The sequence below is a fragment of the Oncorhynchus mykiss genome, chromosome 18, assembly GCF_013265735.2.
Source record: "Oncorhynchus mykiss isolate Arlee chromosome 18, USDA_OmykA_1.1, whole genome shotgun sequence".
NCBI classification, from domain to species: domain Eukaryota; kingdom Metazoa; phylum Chordata; class Actinopteri; order Salmoniformes; family Salmonidae; genus Oncorhynchus; species Oncorhynchus mykiss.
The window spans coordinates 42,707,940-42,720,333 of record NC_048582.1 but is presented as its reverse complement, the minus strand read 5'-3'; the positions used below and the strand labels follow the sequence as shown (position 1 = coordinate 42,720,333).

The 12,394-nt window shown below is 48.3% G+C and overlaps 1 protein-coding gene across 1 annotated transcript in view; it reads right to left on the bottom strand.

The window, feature by feature from the left end:
- LOC110496314 (brevican core protein) overlaps positions 1–9,054 on the bottom strand; it is a 36,066-nt gene extending 27,012 nt beyond the window's left edge. The window contains exon 1 of the mRNA XM_036952889.1: positions 8,720–9,054. Coding sequence (XP_036808784.1) covers positions 8,720–8,739 — 20 coding nt within the window. The 5' untranslated portion in view covers positions 8,740–9,054. The remainder of the gene's footprint in view (positions 1–8,719) is intronic.
- Positions 9,055–12,394: the final 3,340 nt, after the last annotated feature.

The following is a 12,394-nucleotide window of genomic DNA, read 5'->3' as shown; positions in this document are numbered from 1 at the left end:
TGGGCATGGTGACACAGGGGGGTCATACAGAGAGAATTAGTCTCTTCCTTATTGACTCTCCTGCATTTCCTGTGGTGCTGGGCCTACCCTGGTTAGCTTGTCATATCCCCACTGTTTCTTGGCCACAGAGGGCTCTCACGGGGTAGTCGCGAGAGTGCTCAGGTAGGTGTTTTGGGGTTTCCGTTGGTGCTACTACGGTGGAGAGTCCAGACCAGGTCTCCACCGTGCGCATTTCCCCTGAATATGCCGATTTGGCTCTCGCCTACTCCAAAAAGAAGGCGACTCAATTACCACCTCATCGACGGGGCGATTGTGCGATAGATCTCCTGGTAGACGCTGCACTTCCCAGGAGTCACGTGTATCCCCTCTCACAGGCGGAGACGGAGGCTATGGAAACATATGTGTCCGAGTCCCTGCGTCAGGGGTACATTCGGTCCCCCTCTTCACCATTCTCCTCAAGTTTATTTTTTGTGAAGGAGGTCTGCGACTGTGTATTGACTATCGGGGTCTGAATCAGATCACTGTGAGGTATAGTTACCCGCTACCGCTCATCGCCACAGGAATTGAGTCAATGCACGGGGTGTGCTTCTTCACCAAACTAGATCTCAGGAGCACTTACAACCTGGTGCGTATCCGAGAGGGAGAAGACTGCTTTCAGTACCACCTCTGGGCACTATGAGTACCTCGTCATGCTGTACGAGTTAATGAATGCGGCATCAGTCTTCCAAGCCTTTGTAGATGAGATTTTCAGGGACCTGCACAGGCAGGGTGTAGTGGTGTATATTGATGACATTTTGACATACTCCGCTACACACGCCGAGAATGTGTCCCTGGTGCGCAGAGTGCTTGGTCGCCTGTTGGAGCATGACCTGTACTTCAAGGCTGAGAAATGCCTGTTCTTCTAACAGTCCGTCCCCTTTCTAGGATATCGCATTTCCACCTCAGGTTTGGAGATGGAGAGTGACCGCATTGCAGCTGTGCGTAATTGGCCGACTCCCACCACGATAAAGGAGGTGCAGCGTTTCTTAGGGTTTGCCAACTACTACCGGAGGTTTATCCAGGGTTTTGATCAGGTAGCGGCTCCCATTACCTCACTGCCGAAGCGGGGCCCGGGGCGCTTGCAGTAGACAGCTGAGGCGGACAGGGCTTTTCGTCACAGCTCTGTTTACCTCGGCTCTTGTGCTGGCCCATCCGGATCACTCTTTGGCGTTCATAGTGGAGGTGGACGCAGCTGTGCTCTCTCAGCGCTCAGGTACGCCACCGAAGCTTCGCCCCTGTGCTTTCTTCTGGAAGAAGCTCAGCCCGGCAGAGCGAAACTATGATGTGGGGGACCGGGAGTTGTTGGCTGTCGTCAGGGCTTTAAAGGTGTGGAGAAATTGGCTGACCACAGCAATCTGGAGTACATCTGGGCGGCGAGGAGACTGAACCCTCGCCAGGCAAGGTGGGACATGTTTTTCACCCGTTTTGTGTTTACCCTTTCTTACAGACCAGGCTCCCGGAACGCGAAGGCAAACGCATTGTCCCGGCTCTATGACACAGAGGAGCGTCCCATGGATCCCACTCCCATACTCCCCGCCTCCTGCATGGTGGCGCTGGTAGTGTGGGAGTTGGACACAGACATTGAGCAGGCATTACGTGCAGAACCCGCTCCCTTCCAGTGTCCCGCTGGGCGTCTGTATGTCCCGTCTACTGTTCGTGACCGGTTGATCTCTTGGGCCCACACGTCACCCTCCTCTGGTCATCCTGGGATCGGTCAGACAGTGCGCTGTTTGAGTGGGAGGTACTGGTGGCCTACCTTGGCTAAGGACTTGAGTGTTTATGTTTCCTCCTGCTCGGTGTGCACCCAGTGTAAGGCTCCTAGGCACCTGCCCAGAGGTAAGCTACACTCCTTACCTGTTCCACAACGGCCTTGGTCGCACCTGTCAGTGGATTTTCTTACTGATCTTCCACTCTCACAGGGAAACACCGCAATCCTGGTCGTTGTGGATTGTTTCTCTAAGTCCTGTCGTCTCCTCCCTCTGCCCGGTCTGCCTACGGCCCTACAGACTGTGGAGGCCTTGTTTATACTTGTCTTCTGGCACTACGGGGTGCCTGAGGATATAGTGTCTGATCGGGGTCCCCAGTTCACCTCTAGGGTCCGGAAGGCGTTCATGGAACGTCTGGGGGTCTCAATCAGCCTTTCTTCAGGTTTTCACTCTGAGAGTAATGGGCAGGTGGAGAGAGGTAACCAGGATGTGGGCAGGTTTCTGCGGTCTAATTGCCAGGACCGGTCGGGGGAGTGGGCAGAGTTCGTGCCCTGGGCCGAGCTGGCACAGAACTTGCTTCGCCACTCCTCCACTAACATCTCTCCCTTCCAGTGCGTACTGGGGTACCAGTCGGTTCTGGCGCCTTGGCATCAGGGTCAGACCGAGGTTCCTGTCCGTGTCCACCTTCAGCAGGCTGTGACGTGCCAGAAGAATAATGCAGATCGCCACCGCAGTGAGACCCCGGTGTTCGCACCGGTCTGGCTCTCGCCCCGAAACCTGCCTCTCCGCCTGCCCTGCCAGAAGCTGGGTCTGCGGTTTTTGGGGCGAGGAGAGTGAACGAGGTATGTTATAGGTTACAGCTTCCCCCCGATTACCGCATTAACCCCTCGTTCCATGTGTCTCTCCTCAGGCCGGTGGTGGCTGGCCCGCTCCAGGAGTCTGAGGTGTGGGAGGTTCCTCCGCACCCTCTGGACATCGGGGGCCCCGGCGTATTCCGTTCACTCCATACTGGATTCGAGGAGCCTGGCAAGGGGCCATCAGTATCTCATGGAGTGGGAGGGGTACAGCCCGGAGGAGAGGAACTGAGTTCCGGTCGAGGACGTGTTTGACCCATCTATGCTGCAGGAGTTCCACCGTCTTCGTCCGGATCGCCCTGCGCCTAACCCATTCGACACCGGTTGACGCTCTGCCGGGGCCGCACGTCAGGGGGGTGTACTGTCACGACTTCCGCCGAAGTTGGTCCTTCTCCTTGTTCGGGCGGAATTCAAAGTCACCGACTTTCTAGCCATTGCAGATCCTATTTTCATTTTTGTCTTGTCTTGTATCACACCTGGTTTCAATCCCATCAGTTACATGTTGTGTATTTAACCCTCTGTTCCCCCTTGTGTTTGTCGGTGAATGTTATTTGTAAGTGTTTGTGCACGTTTGTCCTGGTGTGTATTGTACCCATTTGTTATATTTGTTATGTTTCCCGGTGAGTTTTTGTTTAATAAACTGCACCGCTGGAAACACAGTTTTCTATCCTGCGTCTGACTTCTCTGCCGCCAGTATGCGCCCCCTTACACAATTAGCCAATCAGAAGCTTCTAAAGCCATGACATCATTTTCTGGAATTTCCCAAGCTGTTTGAAAGCACAGTCAACTTAGTGTATGTACATTTTTTACCCACTGAAATTGTGATACAGTGAATTAAAAGTGAAATAGTCTGTAAACAATATTGTGTCGTGCAAAGTAGATGTTCTAACCGACTTGCCAAAACTATAGTTTGTTAACAAGAAATTTGTGGAGTGGTTGAAAATTGACCAACCTAAGTGTATGTAAACATCTGACTTCAACTGTAGTGTCTGTGCAGGTACAGGTGTGCTTCACGCAGCTACAAAGTGGTAGCTACAGGACCAAAAACAGCAGATCAATTTAGCCTCACGCTTCAACTCTGAAGTTGCTCGCAATTGAGTCAATTGCAGCACACAGATCATTAATCTATGCTTTTTTTTAAATTCCACCCTTATTCTCATCATTGCTGTTACTGTATATCAAATCCAGTCAAAGGAATCCAAACACAGAGCAGACAAACAGACACAAGTGTCGTATAAACCGACACTGCCTTGTGGTTGAATAAATGTTGTTTGTATTCGTGCCAGCTGGGTTAGCTCCACAGACAGGCAGCCATTAATATTCTTGACTGGAAAACGTCGGACAAAAGGCGAGCGGCGCGCGAGTGGACAGCTGCACACTGTGTTTCACTTTATACCCATTCTCTTACAAACGTCCACATTGGAAAATTACAGGACAAGAGATACTGGCCCGTTTTCTTTATTTCATGGAAAAAGAAGCCAAAAGCTACTAGGAATCACTTAAAACAGGACTTGAAGAAAAGCAATGACCACATGAAGAGAACACTAACCAAGGGCCTCTCAAACTGAACCATTGTTACCGAGTATCCGTAAATACAGGTTTGTGTTCATCCTGATGGCGACAGACTGATGACGGTGAATAAAATGGCAGTCAGGCCTGATTTGTTGGGTGCCTCTTGGCCACATCTTTCAGAAAGAACGTCCTTGGGCAGTTATTGTGCAGTCAGCTTTTCTGTTCTTTTTAATTAAGAAACCAGGGAATAGAACTCAAGCGTGGCCCAGAGACGCCACCAACAGCACTGCCATGTCCAGAAAAAGCTGCCTGTGCAATATCCTCAAGTACATGGTACACACAGTACAAAATAGGGCTCTTTCAACCAGCTCTTTCATCCACAGACGCTGAGACGTGATAGTACTGCGTCCCATTGTGACATAGCTACGCTATCGTCCGCGAGGGGATACACAGTCCGAATGCGCACCTTCCTAAAAATTCCCAACCAACGTGGCTCCATGTACGCGTCCTTTTTTCATTTGAATGTGTTGACAGTTGAAGAGAATTGCTTGAGCCGCGCTGAAAATTTGAAAGCCAAAGGTCCATTATTGTAGAAAACATGGTTTGGACCATGATGTACGCTTTATGCAGACACAAAAAGACAGGCACAATGCAAGCAGATCGCTTATGTAGCTGTCGAGGAGGTATTGTGGGGACTTCGAAAATAGGTTATCACAACCCATGCTGCACTTTACTATGATGTCAAACACTTGTACTGCACTGTACAAGAGCCATATCAAATCACACAAACAGCTACAAGCTCTAGGTAAGACAGCACTGACTCTTGAAACCATTTTAGTGAGGTTACGTTTTACGTCACTTCATTTCAAGGTTGCTTAATGAAGAGTTTTTGTTTAGAAATAATCTTTCCCTCCTTACCTCCTGCTCTCCACTTCCATCAGTACTTGTTCAGGCCCATTCACTTATATGGACACCTCTCACTTTTCTGCTTATGCTTCCCCCCCCCCCCCCCCCCCCCCCCCCCTATATACCGTGTCCATTACTGAGTTGAACTAAAGAAGCCCACAGTCCCCGAGGCTGTGTGGTGAAAGCCAGAGAAACAGAGTGCACTCAGAGCGTCCTGCTCTCGCCTCCTGCAGGGTGGGATGAAAGACAAGAAAGGTGCATGATGTCCTGATTTCCCTGGATGAGGAGACTGAGGAGACTGTGTCACAGGGGAAGCAGAGGATTTTAGCAGTCTCTGCACGGTCTAGCAAGGGCACAACATCCACATGTTGTTTTATAGAAAATTGCAAAAGAAATGTTCTGGCCCAGATACACACAAGAGAATGTTGGCCGCTTGTTTTTAATTCTCTCGGCTCTTAGTCTCTTCATCACTGGTCTAACCCACGTAACCCTAGTTCATTTGTCTAACTTCCCCTTGTTCAATGAACACAGAAGGCTAGTTCAAGTTCCCTTTTTTAAGTACTACCTCTGAATCTCCCCTACAACCTTGTCTGTTAAATAGATACTTCACCCACATTACATATTTGTTTCCTTACTCTGAAATGAAAATCCACACTTTGGATTGAAAGGAAACAATGTCATTTGGGTGAAATATCCCCTTAACAACCATGTAGACCTCAGATACCTTTTTTTGCTTGTTCCTCAAACCTGCTTCCTCAAATTCATAAATCACTCGTATCTTTTAACATAAAAAAAAGTCCCTTGGGGAAAATTACTCTCCCAACTCCCCCAACTTACGGCCGCATCGTAACTTGAGAAATGTGTGTGTGCTGTAATTCAAACTTCCATGTAAATCAGGAATTGATGTCAATGGGAGATTGATGTCATTGACTTGGAAATCTCTAGTGAGGATTATTCTATATTCTTTGGGCTGGACTGGAGATTCCAAAGAGATTGTAAATGCTAATATATCTATTAAGTTTATCCATCCATCCTTCCATTTAATTTAGCCATCAAAATGTGTGTGAATCACACAACCACCCCACTATTGAAATTTCAGCTTCTTGAGTGTGAAACGGTTGGTTGAAAATGTCATTTGATTGCACCCAGAGTCTATCAGAAATGTCTTAAAATAAATAAAAAAAGCATTGAAATTGAATTGACCCCAACTCTGTTTTCAACCTAGTTGTATAACCTACCAGTGGTTGATGAACTCTTCAGAAGTTCATATTCACAACCAATAGTGGCAATAATATTTGTTTTTCAAGACCGTATCTCTCAAAAATATCTTGGGGGTGGGTGTTCTACTGTAATATGGGATATAGACAACAACCTTTGTAGCAACAAAGTACACAAGCTAGCGATAGTAACAAGTAATATATGCCCACCATGTCACCAGCAATTTGAAACTATATCTGGCATCATAGGTTGGTTAAAATGAGCCCTGAAGTTCAATATTGATAATAGTTTGGTAGTTATTAGCTAGAATCCTATTGGTGCCACTAGATTAAAGTGCCTAAGCAGTGCCGCAGGGGTCAAAACCCATCATGTGAATAAGTAACGACTCTCTTTAGAAAAGAGTTCATGTTAAAATGAAATATCACCGCTGTTTCGTCCCACCACAGTTGCTACTTATTAGGCTTTAATGTCCAAAGCAGCCATTTTTATTTCTGGGTAAGAATGAAGTACCTTACTGTGATTGTTTTCTATATAAATTCTCAAAAAGAAACTAAAATAATTTTGCTAAGACTGTCTGGGAGTGGTCTGAGTGGGGAGTGGAAAACTGAAAACTAGCTGTTATTGGCAGAGAGTTTTGGAACTCTCCACCTTATTGTTCTATTGATGATGTCACCAGGCAGGCCAAAACACCATCCTACCAAAAAATGCTACAATTTCAGGCTGTCTTTTCAAACAGCTCTTATACTAAAATGGCATTATCATCCTTTTCACAATTTCACAGTATTATTCCAACCTCAGAGTGTGGAAATATATATATATAAAACACAGCAAAATCACGTTTTTGGCTGCACCAAAGACTGACGCTTATAGCCTGTGATGCCAAAGGCAACATGTCCACTAAGAGACTACATTAGAGAGGGGGACAGAGAGGGGGACAGAGAGGGGGGGAATAGAGAGCTCGCAGGGAGGAGAAAACCCACTGGGTACAGACGTCAATTCAACGTCTATTCCTTCAATTTCATTGAAGTTACGTGGAAACAAAGTTGATTCAACCACTGTGTGCCCAGTGGGAATAGACAGAGTGGGAGAAAGGACAAGTAAAGACTAAAGACAGTGAGAGAGTTGTTATTTGTGACCCTGTCGAAACTGAGAAGTACTAGGAGTGGTACTGTTCTAGAGGACCCCAAAAAACGAAAGTGGTGAAGGAAAGTTATTTTGTGCTTAAATGGATGGATAGAATAGAGAGAGAGTGTAATGGTGTTTAGGTTTCTACATTACAAAAAGAGCTAAGACCTAAAAGTCTAAGCCATTGATTTTTAATTTTAGTACCCCTTTAGATATTGAATAATATATATATATTTTATGTATGATTTGATCAAATATTTTATTTGGCATTTACTACTATTGCCACTAGAAACATATTGAATAATACATTCATAAATGGAAGAAAAAAAAATACAGTCAAAAAAAGAAATCATAAGGAATTAGGTTTATAAGTGTCAGGAAATATTTTGCTTTTTTTGAACAAATATTTTAACCCCTTACTTTTGTTTGCACAAAACTAAACTCATACTTACATTAATTTGTATGAACACCATAGTATTCCTGAGATTCTCATCTTTCTATAGAGTGGTCACTTTAGTTTGTAGGCCGAACCCTTTTGGATGCTACACATTTTATTTGTGAGAAGATGGATTTTTGGACATCTCATGGTTTGACAAACACCACTGTAGCTTGGCCACCTTCCACCACAGATGCAGAAGGCTGACATATGTGGATGTGGTCATTGAGACGCAGCCCATGTACACAAAAAAACATCTCTCTAGTTTAAACTGATGGATTTTTATGGGGATTGTTTAAAATGATGTTACTTAGATTGACGCACGGGTGCGTCAATAGACTCTTAATGGTTAAACCAACCATGGGCAGAAGGTGTCTCTTTACTAAATAATACTGCTGATGAAAGTGCGTATTCATGTGGAAATACAGTTTGTGGAACATCTTGCAAAGCTCTGTAGTATTAAACTTTAAGCTACAAAGCAAAGTTAAAGATGCATCAGTCAAAGGACAATGCAGAGACATTGTGAAATGAAAAGTTATGCTTCTGGATTTATTCTCAATCTGATGAAAAGATGTTCAAATTACGCATCCGATTTTCACTGTAGAATAAACGTCGAACATTATTCTTAAGAAAAAAACATTCTGAGGGCGCAGGTGAGTTTAAAAGAAATACGACCCTAAACGGTCTAATCCTGCTTGTAGCCCAATTATAGCCCATGTAAATAAGAGTAGGCTAAATTCAGGACCACCGGGGAAGGAAAGCAATGAGAGGAAAAAAATTATAATTGCATGTCACACATAAATGCAGGCTACATATATATATATATATATATATATGACAAAGCCAACTATAACTTTCTGCCCTCATTTAAACGCCATCGGTCCAAACTTGTTAGGCTAAATTATCAATAAAACGACACCTACCGCATTATTTCGACAAACATTTCGATCAATGGTTGTCCAATCCTGGATTTTCTAATATTTTTTTGGTTGAAAGGATGGGAAGTCTTTTCGGCATCGGCTCCCTCACTTGGTGCAGTGCGCGCGGGATATTGCGACGTTCAATACTGTACCCAAGAATACTGGGAACTCTATGCAGGTATGGGACGCGTACGACCGACCGGCTGCAAAGGAGAGGAAGAAAAGAGAGAGTTTGAGACAGTGAGGGCAAATATGAAATCTTGAACTGCCCACTTTTGTCATTCAACTAAGAGGATGGAGGAGAATGTGTCCGTGTAAAGGGATGGAGTAAAAGTGGGATGGGATGACATACATGGCAATGCAGTTGAACTGTTTGAGCGACGTCTCAATTCGTGACGATTGATGACGTTTAATGGAAAGGATCAGACATGGTTTTATTGCAAGGGGGAATATAAGAGAAATGCGGTGGGTAGAGAGGAGAGACGAAGGGGGAGAGTGCGTCAGTCAGTGCAGCATTCGGGCAAATTGCTGATGCTGCAGGTAAGCAACGAGAGAGAATAGACTAGAGTCGCAGAGAGCATGCAAAGAAGGCGATGGGATGATGCAGCCTATGAAAAGTTTTATTGAATATAACGTATGCCTGCAGGTAACCATGAATAATGCATTTACAATAAGTTTAGAATCCATTGCAATTGGTTTATTCTGGTCAATGAACACTATACAAATCATTTCGAAATTCCAGATGTGAATATTTAATTTATGTGAACGTAGGATTATTTCAATCAGAGTGAGTACACGCAATGTTTCTGTACACAAAAGTTGACGAAGACTTTTGAACTTCACAAAGTTCCTCTTCTGCTAATGATTTCTGAAAGTGTATCAATGACAACATTGTCTTCTTAACCCCAAAGAGCAGTATGCAAAGCAAGCACACATAGTGAGGCATCCCATCCTTGGGGTTAAACTGTGAGTGAATGGTGCTTTGTAGATGTCCTCTGCCTTGGCAGAAGTGGCGAGACTCAGAGGAATTTGACACTGATGAGACATTGCTGGGACTGTTTGGGCGGGAAATGGCAAAGCAGAAAGGGCTAGGTCATGTTTATTATGCTTCAAACAGAAGAAAACGGACTGAAACAGGGAGAGAATACCTGGAATTGTCCACTAAGAAACATTACAAAACATTTTAGGCTGTTTTGCTGGCTATGTATGGGATTAATTTTAAAAGCCCAGAAGAAGGTTCCATTTCCGTTGTTAAATTTCAGCCTCTCTCACTTTTAATCACACAACCTGCCGAACCCAGCATTATTGTCACGTTCTGACCTCTATTTCTGTTGTTTTGTATTTATTTAGTATGGTCAGGGCGTGAGTTGGGTGGGCAGTCTATGTTTGTTTTTCTATGTTTTGGGGCATTTCTATGTTTTCGGCCTAGTATGGTTCTCAATCAGAGGCAGGTGTCATTAGTTGTCTCTGATTGAGAATCATACTTAGGTAGCCTGGGTTTCACTGTGTGTTTGTGGGTGATTGTTCCTGTCACTGTGTTTGTTGTCACAGGATAGGACTGTTTTGCGTTTTCAAATTTCTTGTTTTTGTTAGTTTGTTCGTGTGTAGTGATTTATTAAAACATGAATAACCACCACGCTGCGCTTTGGTCCGCTTCTCTTCCTCCTACAGACGAACGCCCTTACAGAATCACCCACCCCAACAGGACCAAGCAGCGTGTCAACAGGCAGGAGCAGCAGGAGAAGCAACAGCGGCTGCAGGAGATACGTAGTAAGGAATTCTGGACATGGGAGGAAATCCTCGACGGGAAAGGACCCTGGGCTAAGCCAGGAGAATATTGCCGCCCCAAGGCCGAGCTGGAGGCAGCAAAAGCAGAGAGGCGGCATTCTGAGAAGCAAGCACGGCGGCGCGGACGGAAGCCCGAGAGTCACCCCCAAAAATTTCTTGGGGGGGGGCACAGGGGGAGTGTGGCAGAGTCAGGAGTCAGACCTGAGCCAACTCTCCCCGTTTATCGTGAGGAGCCAAGGAGGAGCTCAGAACCAGAGCTGGTGTTGGAGGTGAGCGAAGCAGAGACTGTGAAGGAGTTAATGGGGAAATTGGAGGAGAGTGATATGAGGGACTTGCTGGTTTGGTGCATGAGGCACGACATTCGCCCGACGGAGCGTGTCAGGGATTTAATGGCACCGGGGTCAGCTCTCCATACTCATCCTGAGGTGCGTGCGAGGGGTCTGGTGAAGACTGTGCCAGCCTCACGCACCAGGCCTCCTGTGCATCTCCCTAGCCTTGCACGTCCTGTGCCATCTCAGCACTACAGTGCTCCTAGCAGTGCTAACTGTGGCGGGCGTGGTGCTGGTCAGGCACCGTGTTATGCAGTTGTGCGCACGGTGTCCCCAGTACGCGTGCTTAGCCCGGTGCGCTACATCCCAGCTCCCCACATCTGCCGGGCTAGGGTGAAGATCCAGCCAGGGCGGTTGGTGCCAGCCCTGCTCTCAAGATCTCCAGTACGCCTTCACGGCCCGGTCTATCCGTCACCACCTCCACACCCCAGCCCTCCGGTAGCAGCTCCCCGCACAAGGCTTCCTGTGCGTGTCCTCGGCCCAGTACCACCAGTGCCAGCACCACGCATCAGGCCTACAGTGCGCCTCGCCTGTCCAGCACTGCCGGAGCCTCCCGCCTGTCCGGCGCCATCTGAGCTTCCCGTCTGCCCAGCGCCATCTGAGCTTCCCGTCTGCCCAGCGCCATCTGAGCTTCCCGTCTGCCCAGCGCCATCTGAGCTTCCCGTCTGCCCAGCGCCATCTGAGCTTCCCGTCTGCCCAACGCCGCCAGCGCCGCCCGTCTGCCCAGCGCCGCCAGTGCCGCCCGTCTGCCAGGAGCCGCCAATGCCGCCCGTCAGCCAGGAGCCGCCAGTGCCGCCCGTCAGCCAGGGGCCGCCAGTGCCGCCAGTCAGCCAGGGGCCGCCAGTGCCGCCAGTCAGCCAGGGGCCGCCAGTGCCGCCAGTCAGCCAGGGGCCGCCAGTGCCGCCAGTCAGCCAGGGGCCGCCAGTGTCGCCAGTCAGCCAGGGGCCGCCAGTGTCGCCAGTCAGCCAGGGGCCGCCAGTGTCGCCAGTCAGCCAGGGGCCGCCAGTGCCGCCAGTCAGCCAGGGGCCGCCAGTGCCGCCAGTCAGCCAGGGGCCGCCAGTGCCGACAGTCAGCCAGGGGCCGCCAGTGCCGCCAGTAAGCCAGGGGCCGCCAGTAAGCCAGGGGCCGCCAGTGCCGCCAGTCAGCCAGGGGCCGCAAGTAAGCCAGGGGCCGCCAGTGCCGTCAGTCAGCCAGGGGCCGCCCGAGCAGCTGCCCCTCTGTCCAGAGCAGCTGTCGCCCCTCTGTCCCAAGCTGCTGCCGCCCCTCTGTCCCGAGCAGCTGCCGCCCCTCTGTCCCGAGCTGCTATCGCCCCTCTGTCCCGAGCTGCTATCGCCCCTCTGTCCCGAGCTGCTATCGCCCCTCTGTCCCGAGCAGTTGTCCCTCTGTCCCGAGCAGTTGTCCCTCTGTCCCGAGCAGCTGCTTCACCTCTGTCCCGAGCTGCCCCTCTGTCCCGAGCAGCCCCTCTGTCCAGTGGGGTCATTGAGAGGGGTGGTCATGGTGAGTAAGCCAGGGAGACGGACAATAAGGCGGACTAAGACAATGGTGAAGTGGGGTCCGCGTC